Raw genomic sequence first — 22,763 nt, 5'->3', positions numbered from 1 at the left:
CGACGCTAAGTTGTCCTTTTTCATTTGCAGGTAAGAGTTAGTCCCAAACTGCTGGGCGTTTTTGATGCCATTAACGCACCGACTCGTATCAGAATATAAGGAAAATATACAGTGTTTTGTGAGGTAAAGTTAAAATTATGTTAGAACAATCAAATGGTAGCTAAAGCATGTAGACAGATGATCAATTTTACGGGTGCGTTTTTGTAGCGAGTTAAAGAGGCACTCCTGTCTGCTGCTATTCTTTTGAACATAATCTCTAGCTATCACCCCTAAAACATCGAATCTGTTCTTTATCAGATAGTAAATTTCTTTATCTGGTATTTGACCGAAAAAGAAACATTGCTCTGGCACGGAAGAGACAGTAAGGTGGTTCTGATTGATGAAAACCTGCGGCCCTTCTCCCCTGAAGATCCGGAAAATAATGTAAAAAATTATAGACTTTTTATGTGAGTATGATTGTGATGTTTACTAATTAAAGGAGGGTTGGTTTGAAACTATATTTACGTTTTAGCTCAATGTCCTCTAATCCTTTTGTTCGCTTCTTTTCCAGGCACCGCATAAGCAAAGAGCTTACGTTAGTGAATGGACTCAACAGATTCTTCTCTATTTAGGTCACAATTTCAGTCGGGAAAAATATTAGAGATATAATTAGAAATCAACATAATGAAAAATGTTACGAAACGAGTCTTTGTCAGTACTGCTACCAAACCATCCATGATTTCAAGTTTATCTCTTCCTCAAGTTATAGATTTTGCAGTGATTAAAAGTTGACTTAATTCAGGGAAAAGTTCCCTCAGGGTGTCCTTTGGGATTCGATAAAAAAAACCGTATTCCTTCAATAATATCACGCCATTTGGTAGGCCAGGCGAATAACATAGAATTTACCATGTATTGCTGTGAAGAAATCCAAACTGAACGTGATAAGGACTTTAAATACAACTACTTCTTTATTAGCAACTCAGGAGAGAAGGAATAACTTCTTTGGTGCGTAACTTACGTGCCACCAAGACACCAAGATTATTAAAGATTACGCGTGCCACGTTTACGGCGGGCGAAACGCCGCACATCTTACATTACAATTCAAAATTTTAACCGTTTTCTTAAATTGTAAGGAAAATGAATTTTGGAAAGGGTAGTAATGAAGGACATTGTCGTGGCGGCTCAATGAACGCAAGTTAAGCTACTAACGCCGCCGGATAAATAAGACGCTTCGATTAGATTACACGCTTGATTTACCGGTGTGCAAACTTGTTCTACAAAACTTATCGATAAAACGAAGGAAAAGCCTCCTTTTAGTAGAATTAAACAGGCCCTGTTGAGAAGTGTTGTTACATGAGCGTAGATTAATTTAAAATTAGTCCGATAAGTGCGCTCCAGAATTCGCAAGAAACAATGCTCGGCAAATCTGGAAATCAAGATTTTCAGAAAGCAAATGGACCGCCCGAATACATCGAAAGGTTTTGCGACTGCAACAGAAGTAAATTGTAATAGCGTTCTTTGCAAGATTCGAGTTGGAAATCAGATGGCCTTTAATCGGATGTCGCGGGAAAGCTACTATTCAGCATCGGGTAAACTTTACTCGTGGTAAACTTTACTCCGCGTTTACTTTACTCCGGGTAAACTTTACGCGTGATAACCTTTACTTCGGGTAAACTTGACTCGTGGTAAACTTTACACGTAGTAAACTTTGCTCGCGTTTACTTTACTCCGGGTAAACTTAACGCGTGGTAACCTTTACTTCGGGTAAACTTTACTCGTGGTAAACTTAACTCCGCTTTTACTTTACTCCGGGTAAAGTTTACGTGTGGTAAACTTTACACGTGGTAAACTTTACTTCGGGTAAACTTTATTTCGGGTAAACTTTACTCGTGGTAAACTTTACTCCGCGTTTACTTTACTACAAGTAAACTTTACTTCGGGTAAACTAAACCAAGATTAATAACAACATGCTTTACTCGGAGTGAGGATTTGGCTCAATGTAGCGTTGGAGTTCTTCGAAAAGCTTGAAAATTGGGGATTTGATGAATGAAACAAATGTTTTCGTATAACAACTCGCCATTTGGAACTCTGAAATACAAGTAACATGTACTTTGTCTAGTATTGCATTATAGAAATCCTCGCTAAACGTGATAAGGACGTGAAACACAACTACTTCTCAACCAAATATCGAATTGTTCGGCTCATGAAAGAAGGAATGATTTAAAACCAAGATGTTTTCTTTGGTGCGCGAATGACGTAGCACTAAGATGTTTACAGATTACACGTGTCACGTTTTTGGCGAGTGAAACGCTGCACATCTTACATTACTACTCGAAATGTCGGCTGTTTTCATTTTGTAAAGAAAAGTGAATTTTGGAAAGGGAACTAATGGAGCACATTGTCGTGGCGGCTCGATGAACGATCGCGAACTTGTAAGTTATGCCGCCAACGAGGTCGCTAACGTACGCTAGGATTGCTGCAGAATTAGATTACACGTTTGATTTGCTGGTGTGCAAACTTATCACCTAGAACCTTTCAATAAAACACCTTCATGTAAACAATGTTTGATACAACGCTAAAACAAACATGACTTTCATGACATGAATCTCAATGAATCCAAAAGTGCGCCATCCTATTCGAAAGCTGATCGGTTTTGCACCTTATTTCACCTCGTAATCGCGAAATTCGATTCTAGGACGCTACAATTGAAAGAATGTAATTATTCTGCGCCGTTACAGCCCAAGCTAGTGCTCTGTTTCGCGAATTGCTGGTGGCAAAGTTTACCCCCGTCGGGTAAACTTTATCCTGCGCGAAACTTATGGAAACAAAGCGCTGTGGTTGGTCCGTAAAGTTGTTGTGTTTTTGTTGTTGTTGTTGTTGTTCGTTCGGGTAAAATCTACCCTCGTCTGGTAAACGTTGTTAGTGCATATTGTTTTTGGTAAGGGCACAATGTTTCCGACACGTGTTCATAATAATTTGCTTCTAAGGTGTGTGTGTTAATCCATTCAAAATGTACATGTATGTCCACTGTCAAGAGAGGTTTTCTTGACTCTACATGTGTGTGGCTCCCAACAGTTTCCACAGCTGTTCGTTGGTGATGTATATGGAATCAGTGAACTGATTGAAAAGATTGGTGTTGAGGTAGACACCATTTTAAAAGTTCGGGAAAAGCTTTTGACCTCTCTCTTTATTGTCTATATCGACAGATGAGCTGTCACAATACCTCTCTACGAAATCGTTGGAAATTAGGGAAATTTAGTTTCATCAACTGGGTCGATAACGTAAATAAGCCACCATAAAGAGTTTCAAAGCTGACGTTTCGAGCGTTATTACCCCTCGTCAGAGCCAATGATGAAGGGCTAACGCTCGATCGAAACATCAGGTTTGGTATTTTTAGAGAGTGGAAATTTTTAGGCTTTGTAAATGAATAGTTACAGTAACAAGTGCGTAAAACTTGTAGAATTTCAATAAGTGTTATATCTGTGACAACCTCTTGTTTTCAGATAAATTGTTTTAATATACATGTCTAAAAATTATCTTTCTTGGTATATGGATCGGATTGAGTTTGATAATGAATCACCAGAATGATGGTCGAGTTATAACGAAGCTGCACGTTTGGTGCCAAAATTTTACTTATTGATTGTATTCTCAGATGTATTGCGTCGCTAAGTTAACGTAAATAAATGCTGTTACGATGTAGGTGGTTTTAAAAGGATTTCAGTCCTCGTCATAAAATAGTGAAACAACTTTCAGAGAAGGGTCATCATTCAAGTAGCCAGGCTAAGGGCGGATCCGAATGATAAATTTGTAGTTGCAAATTATGAATTATCAAATGGGTTGACACGCGGCCTAAAAACCGTTTGTAACTTAAAAATCCTTCACCAACAACAACTCAGAAAGCAAGGTACTTGTTCACATTTACAATAAATTTAACTTACCATTCGAAAGCGCCAAAACAGTTTGATCGTTTTTAAACGCCAAGCGATGTTTTGAGTTCTACGATCTACTACAAATACACTTTTGGCAAGTCCATTGAAATTTGGACATTTCTATCGTAAGTTGCACAACAGAAACCGAGGGATTTTCATAGCATGAATAAATGCAGCATTAAATCTCCTGTGTCTGAATAGTGTCTCACTTGACTTCAGTTTTTCGGTGGAAGAAGGACAAGATTTGCGCACGCCGGTGCAGCTAACGAAAGAACAGACTCTCACTACTTCAAAACACATTTAAAAATGGTGACACTGGCTTTCTTTGTCACTTAAAATTTAACAGAGGTAAATCTTCTTGGATTAATCGCTGATGGAACTGAATAATACTCTCCTTAACATCACTGATTGTTTTTAAAGAAAACATTGTCATGATAGTCATGTTCCAAAGATTGCTTGGAAGCCCTTTAAATTACCTTTATCTTTACGCAAATAAAACTGTTTGGGTGAAGCCTCTCTCTTTAATTTGCATCACCTCTTTTTTTCTATACTATCTACTCGCCAAAACTTTTTTTCAGTTTATAGCCGGGAGACTCTTGCCGTAAATAAAGTTCTTAATCATACAGGCTATTTTAGCAAGCATTTTCACCAGCCTGGGTCGGTCCGTATTATTTACATTACATAAATAACAATTATGTCTTGTAAACTGAACGAACTAACGAGTCAGTTAATGATTAATGCACCCGAACCCGAAACCAAATGAATTTCCCATTACAAGATTTTCATGTCGTTACTGAGCTCTGATAACAACTGCTCCTGGGGGCTACAAACTGCTGAAATCCTAAGATAAGGTGGAAAAAAGTCTTTTATAACTTGGACTTACCTGATTGCCTGGTCTTTGCATTTCCTACCCCACCCTCGATACAAGGTTGAGTTTGATTTTGAGGCCAGTTTCTAGTCCAAGCATGGTGGGTCTTGGGGTTTTTGAAGAGGGGAGGGGAGGGGGGTGAAAAACTTGACGGTGTTTTGTTACACGCCTTTATTTTTTTCACGACCGATTGTACGTTTTCATTTGCAAGTAGTGGAATTCTGCGTGAAACTGTTTCGGGCCCTCGACTCACTCGTGTGGACGTTACTGTGATGAATAAAGATTATGTTAGTCGGTACTTACAGTCTATCGAGATCATAAAGGCTGCTGAAAACTCCTGGGGGTAAGTCCTGTAACTGAATATGGGATAAGTCCCTGTCAACAAGAAATAATCAAAACAGATAGTTAGATGTGCGCTGTAAGATGAAGTTTAAAACTCCAAATGACTCCTACCGGGAGAAAGGCTTGTTTTATTGCATTTTAAGGCCCCCTTCCCCGGAATAGTCTCTCCCCAGCTCCTCCCTCACTTTCTTAGATACAAAGAAAACCTGTTTCTTTGGCATTTTATCTATAATTTTTTAAGTTTCAACTACAGCTCAATCAGTACAGGTTAATAATTTCTTAATGAGCGCCTTCCTTCCAATAAGCGCCCCTCCTTTCAGCCGAAATTATAGAATGGCGCTTTGGTGCTTATTCGAGGAAATATGCTAAATGAGATTGCTTGATTAGGTTTAACGGAATGTTTTTGTATTTTATGAAAAATTAAGTGGGACTCACGATGCAAATGGTCAAGATAAAACTATGTGATAGAATATTACATTTGGAAATAATCCAAGACATCTGTGAATTTGAGGATCAACACAGATTTTGATGTCATCGTGCAGGATGTGGACCAGCCGGCTTTCGCTTATCCCCTTTCCCCCTCCCTCCTTACCCAAGAATGTTTTTCATACTGTAGATGTGAAATTAAGAGTCACTCTTCCTAACCACCGCTTGAGGGGCGGCACAAGGTCGGAAAAATGGACCCCTTGATATTTCGTCCAGAGATAACCTATAATATGCTAAGAATCGTGATGTAAGTCTTAGGTTATAGAGTTTTTACATTTTTTAGAAAATTACGAAAAACCGTCGACTACCCGTGAAGCTATAAAATCACAGAAATGAGGTCAAATTTCATGATCAGATAATCGAACTCGCGTGAAGGCGCATAACAAATTATGGTTTTCTTTAGTTTATAGTTTTATTTAGGAGGTATTGCTAAGCTGCCTTGATGATATTTTAGACTTACAATAGTAATTCCGAATTCTTGGAGAGCAAGCGAAGAGAACCGAAATTTCTAGACTCTGAAAATCAAAAATTCCATACCGTTTTCAAACATCTCAAAACATACTCCGTATTGCGTAGAATTCTTTCAAAATTAAATTCTAGAAATTACAAAAGCTGTTTTTAAACGTGGTATAATTTTTTTCATGGCAAAAATTATTTCTGAGGTGAGCGGCCCATGCAAGTTGACCCAATATGACCTTTCTAAGAGATTTTGTTTCACCAGGAAATGTAAACAATTCGACAAGCCTTAGCTCGCTTTCTGAGCAAACCATTGAAAAACCCTGCCATTTCTCATTGAAACTGCCCAGTAAACCTGTGATAATACTTGGATGATAGCTTCCTTCCACCGGCCTTTTCATACGACTACGGCATTTTTTGAGTGTCACCTTTCGTTTCTCTGGTTTGTGCAATATTTTTGCGAGACCTGGATCCATTTCTTGCATATAAAGCCTCCCCTGGGTATCTATTGAGTTTTGTATTGAGTGTTTCTAATGAAAAGAGGCAAGAAGTGAAGGAAGTAATTGAATTGATCTGAAAAATAGACCCAGATCGATGTCACGCAATCTTTACATCTAAATGCTCACGTACCGCAAATACATCCGCATGGATATTTTTGTCTTGCTTTTGCTCATTTCTTTATTTTCTTCCTTACTAGCATACAATGTTTTCGTTTGGTTTTTTTTTATGTTTTTACAAGCCTATTTTGAAGGGGAGTTCTTTGTATGCAATACTTTGAATCGGTGTATATACACGCAACAAATTTACTTTTCCCATTTTCTAGTGACTGTTCAACAAACTGGAAATCCTATCTAGTTTTAGCTCCAAAATTCAAATGCCTGCGCAGCTCCATTGCTAATGATTTCGAATTCCTAAAGCTAGATAAAAGGGAATAGTAATGTATAACTGAAAAAGTTACTGGCCGCAAAGCGAGTTTTTGTAATTTGTATTAATTATATTTACCAATTTGCCCATGGCAGGTGGACACGCAAATAGGTCCTCTTCGTGATGCATCTAACTTTTTAGGAATTATGTTCAACAAAATACCTTTCGATGCAGAAGTAGACGAACGCTTTTATATGATTCTTCGAAAACTATCCCTTTGGAAACTGAATATGATTTGCTTTTGGGTTCGCACAAGACATGTTTCTTTTCGTACGACCATAGAGCACGTAAAACTGTTTTGGTGATTGCCATCGAGAGAGATCTAAGTTTAAAGCAGACAATTACCATAAGTACCCCAGCCACCCCAGGAGGAAGCTTCTATTTGCCACCTAGCGACGACTCGTCCTCCTCTGAGGAGATATCCTTTGACAGCGCACCGGCTACAACAAAGCGCGAACCAAAGTCCAAGACCACTGACCCATTCAATGATTATTTGCGCACTCGAGAAATCAGGCCCATTCGTTCTCGGCTACAGCGGCCTTGGGAAGAAGCGAGTGAAAGAACACGACGCTACTACGTGCGGAAGGCAGGTCAAGGTCTATCTACACTACTACAAGACATAGCTCCAAGTAATAGTGGTTCTCTCTTCAAGGCAGTCTATCCCTCTGGTGTCGTACAAAGAACCTTACAATGTAACGGAGAGGAAGCCACAAGCAGTTCAGTCGACAAAACCATGATGAGCGCACTCGCCGAGTGCTACTGTGCAGCCGACAGCTGGGAGACGCGTCGGCAAATCCTGTCCATTATGGCTGATAATTTGACACTGAATCAGCTGCGACACTGGATACCCGATTTATCTCAGTATCGTTTTACTGAGGCCAGACGCCACTGCTTAGAAGGTGGAAGGGGAGCACCAGTGCTAACAGCTCCGACGCCAAGGATGAGAGTATCCACTGCTCAAATGGACCACTTCATAGCGTTCTCTCCTTTTGGCGAAAGAACAATCATGTTATCGACGAAAGAGACTATCAAGGTTCCAAACGTCATACGGATGATTATCCCAGAGCGAATAGTCATCCAGTACATGACTTACTGCCAGGAGTCTGGGTTCACGCCATTAAGCCACGCTACCCTTTTGCGGATTTTGAGCAAGTGCGCTGCGTCTGTTCGGACATCGGTTCAAGGCCTCGATTATGTTAGTGCTGCAGGTGCGGAAGCATTTGATGATCTGTGTGATGTTGTTGAAACCCTTGGAGATGTAGGACAAGGCATAGGATGGGCGAAACAGCAGGAAAATAATCTACGCGCAAGCAAGCGGTACCTTAAAAGCGACTTTAAGGTGGGTGTGACCCGCGTTAAACAAAATGTTAGAGCGGATTTTACTTGACTGTTGTAGAACTAACCGCAAATAATATTCCTCAGCCAACCAGGAGCGGAACCCATTAAACAACAAATCAATCAGGAGGCGAAATATGTCTGACTTGCGTTTAGTAGTGACATGAGTAAACGTGCGTTTGGGTTTGGTTCACCATTTGATTGGCTCACTGACAACAGACCAAGCCCCTCAATCAATAGGAAAACGATAATGATAAGGATAATGGAGGATAATGCCGGCTGCTACCACTGCGGAATCACTCTCGTCTGTGCAGCAGCCCTTGGCCATGAAGAAGGTGTCAAGATCAGGCGTCTAGATTTTTCTGATTCACAAGGGGGCATGTGATCGGAAGGCTGCGACAATAAAGTCACACATGAGGATTTATCTCAACGCTGGAAATGATATCGAGACGCCTGAGCAGATGAGAGACGCGATACTCTCTTTCGGTGGAGTTCCTGGTGTTAACATAGCATTGTGTGAGACTGTCCAAGTCCCGACGGTGCTATCTTCAAAGATAAAGGGTATTATTCAGCTCAGTAATGTCGAGTACAAGGAAGAGCGCTACTAGTTTTGAGGGCGTATGGTATTGGCGGTGGTAAACTCATCCTTACAGACAAATTGCATTGCCCATCCGCATCTGACCTACCGACCCTTACCGGAGTTACTCGCTCTTACTCAAGCGCATTTACATCTGCCAAGGAGAGGCCCATAAAAGCATCAAAGCATCAGTTCGAGATCCAGATCCACCAATGCATTTCGAAGAGGAAGACAGTAACGTGGCGATCTTCAGCTGTCCTGAGGAGGGTTGTGTCAAAACATTTGAGAAATATTCATCAATGCAGCGGCATTTAGACTGTGGAAAACACCAACGTGCTCTTGAGCGATATACTCTACTGGATAGCGAGCAAAGGCAAGTCGAATTGTTTACATTCAGGCTGGTGAAACAAAATCTCTTCGAAAGGTCAAATTGGGTCAACTTGCATGGGGCAATCGCCTCAGAAATAACTTTTGCCATGAAAAAATTATATCACGTTCAAAAACAGCTCTTGTACTTGCTAGAATTTAATTTTGAAAGAATTCTACGTAATACCGAGTATGTTTTGAGATGTTTGAAAACGGTAAGGAATTTTTGATTTTCAGAGTCTAGAAATTTCGGTTCTCTTCGCTTGCTCTCCAAGAATTCGGAATTACTATTGTAAGTCTAAAATATCATCAAGGCAGCTTAGCAATACCTCCTAAATAAAATTATAAACTGAGGAAAACCATAATTGTTTATGCGCCTTTACGCGAGTTCGATTATCTGATCATGAAATTTGACCTCATTTCTGTGATTTTTCGGCTTCACGGGTGGTCGACGGTTTTTGGTAATTTTCTCAAAAATGTAAAAACTCTAGAACCTAAAAATTATATCAAGATTTTTAGCATACCATAGGTTATCTCTGGACAAAATATCAAGAGATCCATTTTTCCGACCTTGTGCCACATTTTCTCAGTCTCACTTGGTCCTGACAGAGAGTCGCTCTTAAGTGGTGTTCATTACTGCGAGGAAATCTATATTCATTTCCTTATCCGCAGTTCATCTATATAACTTTCATATATTTACAGTCATTTATTCATCAATTCACGGGTTTATTTGGAAGCAACATCATGATCGACTCCCAATTGGCTTGTTAGGTCAGTTGGTACAGCGCTGCACCGGTATCGCAGAGGTCATGGGTTCAAATCCCGTACAGGCCTCAATTTTTTCATGAGTCATTTTCACTACTGCTTAAGATTGAGATGTTCATTACTGCGAGGATCGCCTCCATGCTCATTGTATAGACTGTTTTCATAGCATTATGAGCGGTTTTGTGACAACTAACGTCAAGCATTTATCAGAGGTGTCAGCGGTTTTCCCTGCAGAAATAGATGTGATCGGCGCATAATAATACAGAGGAAAATTTTTCCTTCGAGGAGAGAACGTTTACCGTTAAATCAGCAAATTATGTGAGTCGGAAGATATAATAATCTTTTGGTTCTTCCTGTGACACTACAAAAGACGATAAACATCTCAAAATAGTTTCACAGTGCCATCCATCGAAGCATAATTGGAATCAAAATTTTTCTTACAAAAATATCTCAATAGCTGTGATCTGAAATCAATAAGTCATCACAACGGAGCGGGAATTATGCTGCCTATGATATATTTCTCCTACATCTTGAAAGCACATGATACTTTTCAAAATTCTAGAAACGTTTTCATATGCTCACAATTCAGATTAACGGATAATAACTAGTTTGACATTTCTCTACCCTGGAGATCCTATTGCAAAACTGAATGCGTTCAAAGCAATCTGCCCACCACTTTCACACCATTTTTGTTTTCTGAGTGGGGGTGCACATTTTAATGAAGGCAAATAATTTAATCAGATTCATTTCCTAAAATTAAAATGCTCAAATATAAAGAAATGAAGGAGACATTATTTGATCACCCTCTGTTAGATTCCTTTTAAACTCGCTGGTCGTATATTCGAAACTTAAACTGACCAACCAACGGACGGCTTCCTCGGAGTTTCCGTCCTGACCGCTTAAAGTACTACCGCTTATTGTTCGTTTTCCTCGAGGACCATTCAATCGCATGGTCGGAAAGGCACCTGTAGGTGACCACTTCAGGCGTTATCGTCGGCTGTGCAACAAATTTTGTCTAAGTTTAGGACCCTTGGGTATTTACGCGACACAAGAGATTGGAAGACATAAGCAACGTGGTATGGGGAGAGAAGAAAAGCGTCGCGCTGTTTTCAAAGTTTATGATGTCAATATCACTTTCTTTATCGTCTATTCTAACTTGTTCATTTTATGACTGAATATTTCCGAGAAAAGAGAAATAAACATATGAACACAGCTCTTAGGCAGCAGAAGTAGTTTTATGGCTGATACGGGAGCAAAAAAAGTTGTAATCTCTCGTACGGGAGACAAAAGCGCAAAAAGTGTGGTTTTCAAAAAGACAAGGAACGAGTCGTAAAATTTTTTGGCTTGCCCAGTTTCTGAACTTCGAATGTTGATAATGTTAAAGAGGGTTTCTTATGTAGCTTGCGCAACGTCAGTGCATGAAAGCGTCATTTTAAAAAGGACGCGAAATAGATTGAAACATCATTTTGGGTCAATCGAAAAGGGTACGGAAGCTTTTGTATATTAAATACCGTTTATGAAGTTGTAAACAAAAATATGCAACTAGAGGGCGAAAGTTTGTGAGTTTGATTGTTTACGAAGCCGTTTTGGGCTCAAAGAAGTCTCAGAAGGAATTTCATGGGCAGTACGAGAGATAATTGTACAAATAAGGTGTGATCGTAAAGATGCGGAATGAGTAAAAAATGTCGATGAAGTCGCAAACAGAGTTTATCGAGTGGCGCATGCGTAAACAGTTTAAAAGCGCGTGATTATAAAAAGACGAGGAATGGGTGGAAAAACATTTGGCTCATTAAATAAAATGTGTGAACTTTGGACGATAATGAAGCCGCAGTAAGAGGTTATTTTGAAGCTAAGTTCGAGCGTCAGCTGTGCGAAAGTGAATGTTTTTCAAGCGCATAGTGGATCGAAAAACTTATTTTGCCAGATGGATGCCGGCGCAAAGATTGAACTTTCTTAACTCCTTCCCATGTGTCATCCATTTGATAAGCAACATCAAGATATGAAAAATAGAGGTTAATCTAGAAAAAAGCGAAAAACTAAAATTTTCCTCAAGCTAATCCCAAGAAACATGATTGGGTTGCTGACGTGCTTGAGAGAGCGGAAATTTGACTTTGGTGAGTTTTTTTATGAGGAGGAGCATAGACAACATTTAAGAGGGGTGAGGATTTGAATAAATTATCTTGATTACTTGTTCATGCGTGTACCTTCATGGAAACGAAATTAGAGATCAAGGGACAAGAGTACTTTAATGAAAAACTATTTTCCTCCAATTCAATTCGGCCGGGGTTGTCCTAGAGACGTTAACGTTTCAAATAAATCCCACCCTGAGACCTGGACCATCTCCAGAACTCATGTTTAAGTTTAAGCTTTGAAACTAAAGGATATTCGTAAAGTTAATATCTTTTGCGAGGAAAGTTCTATGATAGAGCTCAATGCTTGAATAAGCTATCTAAAGATAAAACTATAAGAATTTTCCAAAACCAAAACAAAAACTTGTACCCGGAATCGAAACTGCTATGTCACAGGCACACCATGATCCTAATAGATAACGCATGTTTTAAAGCCAAAACATTCCTTGGTAAAATCACACCATCTCAGGAATATAAAACCTTATTATCGACTCAATGGGCTAAAGAGGGTTAAACAGCGAAGATTATTTACCAGTTATGTCATCACGTTGAACGAGTTGGTGACACATAGTGAGCATCATCGAATTGTATTGTTTGAATTAATTTCATAACTGGATCTAACCATGATAAACGACATTTTGTTATCCAGTTACCATGGTACACTTAAGTCCCCTAGGAATGTACATAAGACTCTTACCGGACTTCAAATAAATATGAAATGTAAGTGGACTAAGTTGTACAAGAGAAGTTGCCAATCTAAGAAATATTGTATTGTTTTATATTTTTTGACAGGATGTTCAGATTCCAACTCATTCTGATGTGAAAGCCCAAATCATGTCTCTATACATCGGCACGTGATTAAAAAATCATTAACGAATGTTCGTAAGCTAAAGAAACGTCATTCTTACAGATATTCCAGTCTTGTGTTGTTACTAAAGGCCCCTGCTGACAAGTTCTGCAACTTGTTTTTGGACAAGTCCCTAGGAAAAAATTAACAAATCAATTACCTATTTATGGAGGGAGTAAGTTTTTAAAGAAACTGTGGTGCTGTGTCGGTGGAAGAGTGTAACTTATTTGATAACGTAAATTAGCGATTTGCTCTGACGAAGGGCTCACGCTTGAAACGTTAGCTTTGAAACTATATACGGTAACCAATTTATGTTATCAAATCAGTTGATTATACCAAATTACCTAATTATTTTATTTACTCCTCTGGTAACTAGAATTGCCTAGCTTTCAAATATATAAGAGACTCGCACTGTCCGTATGGTGCTTGTTAATTTGAGCTTCACGTACAAATGAATCAGCTACGAGTTTTTCCTTTAACTTCAAACCATTTGCCGATCTAATGGCTGGAAAGATCTGATGAAATGTACATTCATCAGGATTATCCTTATACCATTCACCTTTTCGATCAAGCAGTGACCATTTAAACTAACCATTACAACTCCATAGCGGATTAAATGTGACTTTCTGAAATGAGTGACACCGCTGGATTTTTTACCTCGAAGGCTCGGTTTATTCCTTTGGGCATTGCTTTCGGTGGCTGCCGAAAACGTGTCGGTTTTATTCGTTTCGAAAAAGGTGAGATATTTTGGAAGAAGACCAAAGGAACTGCGGAAGGTACCTCAAAAGACTTGGACAATAGTGTAATTAAGCTACCTTGCGCGAACAGACTTGTGATCTTGTATCCTTTTGTTTACATTGTCTTGAGATGAATGAACTCGAGATCGATTAACTGCAATCATTTGAATGGATTTAGTTTCTATTCACGGTGTATTTTTAGCCTTAATATGTTTTTAGGATTAAAGAGCGTCGCAAAAGATTTAAAAATGGATCTTGGACGAGTTGTTGTAATCACTGCGAAGAACAAAAGCGAAAATAGTTTATCATTTCGAGCGCCGATCGTTTTGTTTTCATCCGAATCAAGCAGATTCCCGGGAGAGTTTATTTCATCTGTTAACAAAAGAAAAATATCTCACTTACATCAAAGAAGTTGCGCTCTTCACGATCTTCGGAAGCATGCCGGCATGTCGGCAAACTCATCGGAATGAATAAGTAATGAGAAAGAACAATAGCCTGAATATATGAATACTTAACAACCTCAATTTTTGAGGTACACATTTAATCCGCTATGGAGTTGTAATGCAGATAACTTTTATCAACTAATAGATCAGTAAACCTCCTCCGACAATTCGGTTTGAACGTTTTAACCAATTCCACATCCACGAGGAATATCCGTGGCGAACAATTGCTTAACAAGTTTTGACCAGTTTTTTTGGCTCAAACGATTACCATAGCAACACTTCAGTCTACGACAGTGTCATCCAGTTTTAGCTTTCCGTACATATCAGCCAAAAACGAGTTCGGTGAACCCAAGATTTGATTATTCAGTGCCAGTCAGCATATCACGACTTAGCTCTTAGAAACTTTTAAAAATATCAGTGGAATAAATTTGGACCCATCATAAATTTTCGAAAAGCTATGATATTGCTGAAACTACCTTACAAGCTTTTTTTGTTTTCAAAGACTTAAACCTCACTATGTGCTAATTGCAATTTAGCATGAAGAAAAGGTGTGATCAATAAACTCGCTTTTGAGTGACAAGCTAATACAGTTAAAATTAATGTTGTTTTTAAAATACCGCATAGTTCAAATGGTGAATTTCTGCGGCACGGAAATAAAATGTCCCACCTCATTAAATCTTGGGTTTATAAAAAATAGGAAATTTTCTTAAAGCCTCCGTAACGGCCATGGGTTTTTGTAATGAGCTGACCAAAAACGATTTTCTTTCACTTGGCCTCGATCAAAGGGAGCGTGTACACTTGAAATGATTAATTATATACTAAAGATAATTTTGGAAAATACCAGAGCTTAATTAGACCAACGCTTTTGCTGTTTACTAAAACCAGCAAATAAAAAATAAATAAATATGCAATGGTAATGATGCTCACGGAAAAACCCGAAATGTTTTTTTGGCTATCTTAGAGGATAGTAAATACATGTAACATCAATTTTTCCTCCACAGCAAGGATTAGAAGCAAGTGTTCATATTCTTATAGTAATTTCAATGCTGCGCTCAGGAGTAATTCTGTCTCACTTTGTGTAACAGCTCTAAGTGACTTCTTTCCCATGAATATAGAGGTTAGCTCCGAAGGCTTAAACTGGGTCTGATCTACTACTTGGCTCTTAGCAATAAACTGATATGCTTCTCATGCAGAGCACTTTGTATAAAGCTGATCTAAGATATATCGACGATTCTCTGTTTAGTTCGAGTATTTTTACACTGCAATGGTAAGTGTTCTTTGAGTACGATATGAAATAATGAACTTAAGAAATTTACTGAAGTCCAAATTTTCAGCTGATCTCAATATCGTTTTCTTTTATTTATCTCGCCGTGTAACTTTCCAAGCTGCTTTACTTAAGACATTAAGTTTTTTCTACCTAAAAGTTTTACAGAGCCGGAAGAGAGCTTTAAAAATATAGTAAAGATGGACGAATTTTTTCCAAGCTTATCATGGATGATCTATTTCCCATGTGAGGATCATTTCGTCCATCAGTGTTTATATTCTACGTTCGAATCGAACAAAAGAATAAATACTCTGATATCGATGGTCCGACATAGATATCTTATCAAAGTTTACTCATCACTCAGAAATTACATATCACATGGAGGTTATCTCTGGAAATACTTCGGTTATGTCCAAGAGAAATGATAGATTGACACTGATTTCGTTACTAGATTCAACGGGTTTTCTTTGTCAGGTTGTAGTTGCTGGTGTTGTTGTTTTTGTTGTCCTTTCACCAACTTAACATTTGCAGGTGGGCTGTAAGATCTAACTTAATATTTTCATGATCAAGCTCAATGTGGATCTTTACGTGGAATAGCGAACATAATAATTTTTAAAATAAATTTTGTAAATCAAAATGCATGAATTTAGCTAATTTGCGAAATTCATGCAATTTGATTTGCGAAACGCGCCCGAAGAACCTCACTGAATGAAACATTATTTTCCATCCGTTAATCTTCAATACATCAAAATAAAAAAGAATTTGACAAAGTCAATATTGTGACGTTTATATGAAATAATTCATATTTGTACTGCGGTTGTAGATGAAAGTGAAATGTGATCATCGCAGTAAATTTTCCAATTTAAGCAATTGGAAAGAAGAAGCCTGAAAAAAAAAAAAAATCAGGGCTTCAACGGGATTCGAACCCGTGACCTCCGCGATACCGGTGCGATGCTCTACCAACTGAGCTATGAAGCCACACATTGGGAGCGAGGTCAATTCGTTGAGTTCATATCTTCCCGTGCAGTGAAATGATGTGACGTTTATATGAAATAATTCATATTTGTACTGCGGTTGTAGATGAAAGTGAAATGTGATCATCGCAGTAAATTTTCCAATTTAAGCAATTGGAAAGAAGAAGCCTGAAAAAAATCAGGGCTTCAACGGGATTCGAACCCGTGACCTCCGCGATACCGGTGCGATGCTCTACCAACTGAGCTATGAAGCCACACATTGGGAGCGAGGTCAATTCACATCATTTCACTGCACGGGAAGATATGAACTCAACAAATTGACCTCGCTCCCAATGTGTGGCTTCATAGCTCAGTTGGTAGAGCATCGCACCGGTATCGCGGAGGTCACGGGTTCGAATCCCGTTGAAGCCCTGATTTTTTTCAGGCTTCTTCTTTCCAATTGCTTAAATTGGAAAATTTACTGCGATGATCACATTTCACTTTCAAAGTCAATATTACTTACAGTTTTATCAGATTAGAATTTCTGCTGAAAACTTCCTTCGGCAAGTGCTTCAATTTGTTGTTTGAGAGCGTGCTGCAGCAAAAAAGAAAGTCAGTTTTAACTCAAATTGTGAAAGGATAATCAGCAGCTAGCAGAAAAGCCGTCATCTGTTTTTACCGAATGAGTGTCAAAAAAAGAAACCGGTAGAGAAACTCTTGATCGAAAGTAAGACAAAGTCAATATCTTAAACTCCTGCGTAAATCTGACTGAAATTAACCTGTGCAACATTTTCAAATACATTGAATATGCTTTCACTGGTTTTTTTTACACTCTAAGGTAAATCAGTTGGCTCTTCTGTCATTTCAACACTCTTAATGCAGATAGACAGGGAAAATCACCCGACGCACCTGGTTGAACAGTTATGGAATGTAATTCTTGTTATTTCTTATGAAATTTCTTATAAAATTACAAACGACCATAAAATTATGTTGTCTTTAGTATAACCTTCTCGTACTTTAGGCAATCATTGTGCCACTTCAAAATTCGAACAAAGGCCAAATTTGAGGCTTAATCGTTTACATGAAAAAATTACGCATGTCTGATTGGCTGAAAACGATTGCATTTTTCATATAAATTCTTATTGGCGCTGCCAAAATTTCGTCCTTCTTGACGTACTTCTGTGGTAAGTTTTTCATATGTAAGGCATCAACAAGACTAACAAGTAACGACATGATTTCGAGTGCAATTTGGTGTAAATAAGCGCACTTGTAAATCTGTCAAAGACGGACTCGTGCAATTTTGTTGTCTTTGAAAATTTTTAGTATTTATTAACATCAAATTGCACTCGAAATCATGTCGTTACCTAAACTTATATGATGTATAAGAACTTACAGTTTTCCTGTAGCTCGGGGAATTTTCTCTGGAATTGACTTAAGCTGTTTCGTTCCACAGTCGGTCGATAGTAAGTTCTTCATGTTACCTTTAAGGACTTTGCATTGGCACTGTTGAGGGCACTCTGACAAACAAAAACAGGCTTCCATTAAAAATTGATATTTGAATCATATCTGTTTGTTCGAATCAAACTGATGATGGCCCGTTACAAAGTATACCATCCGTTTAGCTAAGCATTGTTCAAAACCATCCAAAACTAAAATGCTCTCTTATCGAAATGAAGACAAATTTCACATCACATTTTATATTTCTATTCAGCCGTTGGTGCAAAACAGCTCATTATAATCATGAGCATGATTTTTATTCGCCATGTATGAAAATGATCTAAAACACTTAATTATTGGGATTTGTTGCTCTCTGGTATTTTCCGTTTGATCTGTTCAAAGATAAGGAGAATAGTAAAGTCAATCCAGTGCAAACTTTGTTAAATTTTTTCATGTTTACGTCGTAGATTCAAATAGACCGAACCTACTACCGCCAGAGTCGCATTAGAGCTTTTTTGTTTGTTTAAGCGAAAAATATGTCAACGATTTGCGTTAAATAAGTGCTACCCACAATTTTAAAGCCTTGCCAACTTTTTGCGGATCGCCAAAATTTCGCCAATCTTCAGAGGAGCCGATGTCCTACCTCGCAGGCTTCCAATCTTTAGCACACTTTTTAAACCATTTAGATGCCATCGTACACAAGACATGTTCAGATAAAATTTAAGCGGGAAAAATACGCTGTGGTCCGCTAGAGTAGTTTGGCGCACGCGATGGCAGGACATCTGACCCTCAGTTTTCGTTTGAAGGAAACGAAGAATTTGAGTGACGTTTTCATTCGAATGTCTGACTCGTATCCTGGGCCCGGTTTCTTTGGAGAACAATCGGTTTTAACGAGTACTTCTCCTTCCAATGGAATCATCGAAGCCAGCACAAGTGGCGCAAGCTGTAACCAAAAAGATCGACAGGAAACAAGAAAGCGGAATACGAAACATGGTCCCAAGGTCGAACCATGACTCCAATGAACGCGGAGACCTCGACTACGGACGGTTTCGAAAGCAAGCTCTATTTAATAGAAGTCTTCACCCTCTACGTCTAAGAGTTGATACTAGCCGCATAGAAGCCTGCTGATAATGTACCAACAAGATAAAAAACGCAACGTTGTTTTGCAGAGAAAGAAAGCTGCGAAGATAATCATTCGATGACGATCCATACTTTGCCCAGTAATTTTAGCGATAATTTTTTCTTTATCCTTTAGTAGAGGGAGATGGGTTCGTGATTGACGAACGTGTCCATCAATGAAGTTTTGATCAAAGGACACTAGTTTGATGCGTCCGCCTTCAAAATTTGAAAATTGCAAAAATTTTTGCCAATGTTTGGCTCGCGAAAAATTGACAGATATTTGAATTCGCTGTAGTGCGACCCGGCCCTTTAATTCTCAATTTCAAATAGATTCAAATAGACCGACCTACTAATCCTCTATTTTCCTATGTGAAGTATACGGCGAACGACTTAAAGATGGCTATCCTGACCGAGGCTCTCACTTTTCTATACACTGATTTTATTGCGTGCATTGCCTCTTGCGCGGTCGCAGTAATGGAAAATGCCTTTAGGTTAGCAATTTGAGCTCAAGGGAAAACCGCACTAACGTCACTTTTTACTAGTTGTTTATTTATCCATTCTGAAATATTTTGCGATTATTCAATAGTTTGAAAAGCAGAGTTTTTGATGGCACTTTTTCTTGGGCAGCGGTCAATCGAGTCAATTAATATTTTTTTGAAAAGCAAAAGCATGAAAATTAATATTTTAATAATTAAAAAAAAGACACTTAGTTGTTTTATGTTTTACTTCATAAATGTGAATTTTCAGGTTACCTTTGAATAAAATTGCAGAAGGTTTTATTCTAAAGCCAAAAGTTCCCAAAATCGACATAAGACAAAGAGTAAGGTTTACCAAAAGCATACACAACAACCGAGACCCCCTTGAAGTAAAGACGTAACTTGAGACTTACTCTCGACAACAAGACTGATGTTTTTCGGCTCCTGGTCGTCCACTTCGCAGCTGTAATTTGTATTTCCTTCTTCTTCAGTGACGTTGATTTGAAGTCGCGCACTGGTGCTGTTTTGCACAACAGCGCCATTCTTTCTCCAAACAATGCGAGGAGCTGGTCCACCTTCCGCCGGGCACCACAACGATGACAAATGATTGAGCAGGACAAACTGAGTCTTTGCGACGTTTTTCAGGTTGGTGGGAACTAAGCACAAACATAATAAGACATATTATCTAGAATAAATTATACCATTAAGAAAATCAAAACACTTAAACCTAAGAATACTTACCTCTTGCATTTAGTGCTTTTCCTTCATAGGAACTGTTATACGTTAGCCGGTATCTACGGTGAGGTGAAAATCTTAACCACATGTTCTGTCCACTGGAACGTAGTTTAAAGCGAGGAACGTATCTTCCACAAAATACACCCAAAAGATTTCCAGACTGATTATACCCATCACGGATCTCAAGATATTCGTCATCAGCACAAGGTGCTCCAGGTAAGTCACGGGGCAAATAAAGCCCCAATTCTATTTCCACATATCGCCCTTTTTCTACTTGAAGACGCTGGGTTGTGTCAAAGTTTGGGATATCTCGGGAGTATACTTCCGCGATTATTGTAACTATGACAAAGAATATAATTTCACAGAGGATAAGCATACATACTTTGAACAGTTAGCTCATTAATGACTGTCTACTTGCTTCCGTTATCGTGTGCGTAAACGATAATGCAAACTCATGATAGACTCTGAGATTAACTTCATAGGAAACTTTTCCCTGTATTTTTCTTGTAAACCTGTTATATGAGAAGTATTTATTCTTAATAAATCAGTGAGCATGTCAAACTCCTACGTCAGTAATTAACAACTGATCAGACATGCTGTGCCACAAGAGTCAAATGTCCCTGATCGTCTATGTGGTAAGTATGGATTGCACACATAATCTTCGCGCAAATAACGTGTTCTTGTAAAGAACCATTATCAATGGCCCTTGGTTAGGCTTGGATAGTTTGCGTTCGCTTAATAGTTTAAACTTCCAGACTGCAATGCTCATCGGTAAAATTACATAGTTTGCTCTAAATTTTACCAAGGCTCTTAAATTACGCTCTTAATTATCCTCGATGGCCAAAACAAAATCGTTCCTTCGGATTGTACGTATTTTGACAAATATGGATGGTAACCTTGGCCTAACGTGTGACGCCAATTATAACTAATTTATGGAGCATATATATTCCTCAACTTAGCACAATATCATTTCTTTGCTGAGTCGTAATAATCAAAATAGATGAGCTACTAAAAGGCATCAAAAAAACGAGAAATTATCAAGGTATACAATATAAGATTTGTATTTAGAGCCAATTAATTTCACTGAACCTTCCTACAACTGTTCTGCGTATAAATAATGTTACTGATTTCCCTTAGTTCTACCCATATTTTTGCGTGAACTTTCGACAGAATACTTGCCTCGAACATAGCTTATTTTTTACCATTCTGCCGATAGAATTGATCCAAGCTTACCTTAGACAAATCAGTATAATCTTTGCGTTAAAACTTTATCGTAAATTTTCTCACAACCAAAACTACTATAGTGTGTCTCATGCTCGCTCATGAAAACTACACGTCTTAAACAAGCGCAGTCGACTTACCCAAAACAAAAATGAAAGTCCACATGTTAGACATCTTTCCTAGAAAGAAAAGCAAATGAGTGTTAAAATAACTTCAAATCTATCTTATCTGTAAGCCTCTACTCAGCACCTCAGCATATCTATACGTTGTAAACGTTGCGATTCAGTATCATCATCGGCTTCGACCTCATTTTCTTTGTCGCGTGACTGAACCAGATTATTCATGCCTCAACGACTAAGCGTTCTCCCGGCCACTGTGGAGAGTGTTTCCACTATTTTACTATTTCATTTAACTTAAAATGGAACGTACAGGTTAGTTAATATCCCTACAATAAAAATTGTTCAATTCAAATTTTTAACGCTGTTTCCGAGCATTTCTTGTAATTAAGAGACTTAGAGGAACATCCGGCATATTTCCATTGACTGCTATGTTATCATTGTGTCACACCTACCCCAATTCTAGTAGTATTCCATACAGTGTGCTTTGTGAAAAAGTTGCGTCTGCATATGAAATAAAGATTCGTCGTCGTCACTACTTTATTAAGAAGTCAGTTACTCATATAACGACACAAAGCGTTATGTTCTCTTATCCTCGTTTTTTTCCTTTTATTTTTCTCCAGCAGTGTAGCATAAGACTCTACTTAAATCAATTTCATCACCAGTTATAACACAAAAAAGCTACAAGATTACCTGAATAGTGTTTTTTTCCTTTCTCCGTTAGAGTGTTTTATGCTGCAGTCGCATTTACCAACACAACAAATATTTTATTCACGTATACATCAATAAAACCCTAACAGATGTTTCAAGCTGGTGAGGTTATACGTAAGTTGCTAAAGTGGAGGCTCGACATATATTTATCTCACGTAGCCTCTGAAGAAGAGTTTCTAAATGCGCTTAACAAATCTGAACTGGAAAAAAAAGATAAAAGCAAAACCAGTGTTCGCACTAGTTGTGGCAAAATAATAACGTAAGTCATTTTTTCAGAGGAGAAAATCTTTCACAAAATGAAGTCAGCCTCTGGCCCCTCTTGTCATTTCCTCTTTGTTTAATAATTAGCATTTCAAATGTCTCATTCTTATTTTGAAAGGGAAGTTTTAAAACCCGCCAATACTTCATCCTAATCTGTGAATCAAAACATTTATACCTTCAACTTTGTAAACTGAAAATCGATTGCAAGACTCGGTGTATTTATGTTAAGCATTGTTCACATGCAAGACTAACCTGTGATGTAATTGTAAGTTATATTAAAGAAACTG

General features: G+C 38.3%; 1 protein-coding gene across 1 annotated transcript; it reads right to left on the bottom strand.

The window, feature by feature from the left end:
* Positions 1-12,190: 12,190 nt before the first annotated feature.
* Positions 12,191-21,627, bottom strand: LOC149050690 (uncharacterized). The gene is made up of 6 exons (XM_089198249.1): positions 21,529-21,627; positions 20,174-20,506; positions 19,846-20,088; positions 17,794-17,917; positions 16,924-16,995; positions 12,191-13,136 (listed from the first exon to the last, which is right to left on the bottom strand). The coding sequence occupies exons 1-6, from the start codon at positions 21,560-21,562 to the stop codon at positions 13,061-13,063; spliced, it is 882 nt and encodes a 293-aa protein (XP_089054375.1). The 5' UTR covers positions 21,563-21,627; the 3' UTR covers positions 12,191-13,060.
* Between the last annotated feature and the right edge of the window lie 1,136 nt (positions 21,628-22,763).

Source organism: Pocillopora damicornis, chromosome 2 (genome assembly GCF_964200805.1).
Source record: "Pocillopora damicornis chromosome 2, jaPocDami1.2, whole genome shotgun sequence".
NCBI classification, from domain to species: Eukaryota; Metazoa; Cnidaria; class Anthozoa; order Scleractinia; family Pocilloporidae; genus Pocillopora; species Pocillopora damicornis.
Note: the sequence above shows the minus strand (reverse complement) of the source record. Positions and strands in the feature narration are given on the sequence as shown.

Coding starts and splice junctions, on each gene's coding strand:
- LOC149050690 (XM_089198249.1), bottom strand. CDS start 21,562: ATGTCTAACATGTGGACTTTCATTTTTGTTTTGG. Junction 20,507..21,528: donor GACTTTCATTTTTGTTTTGG/GTAAGTCGACTG, acceptor TCTTTGTCATAG/TTACAATAATCGCGGAAGTA. Junction 16,996..17,793: donor CCCCGAGCTACAGGAAAACT/GTAAGTTCTTAT, acceptor TTTTTGCTGCAG/CACGCTCTCAAACAACAAAT.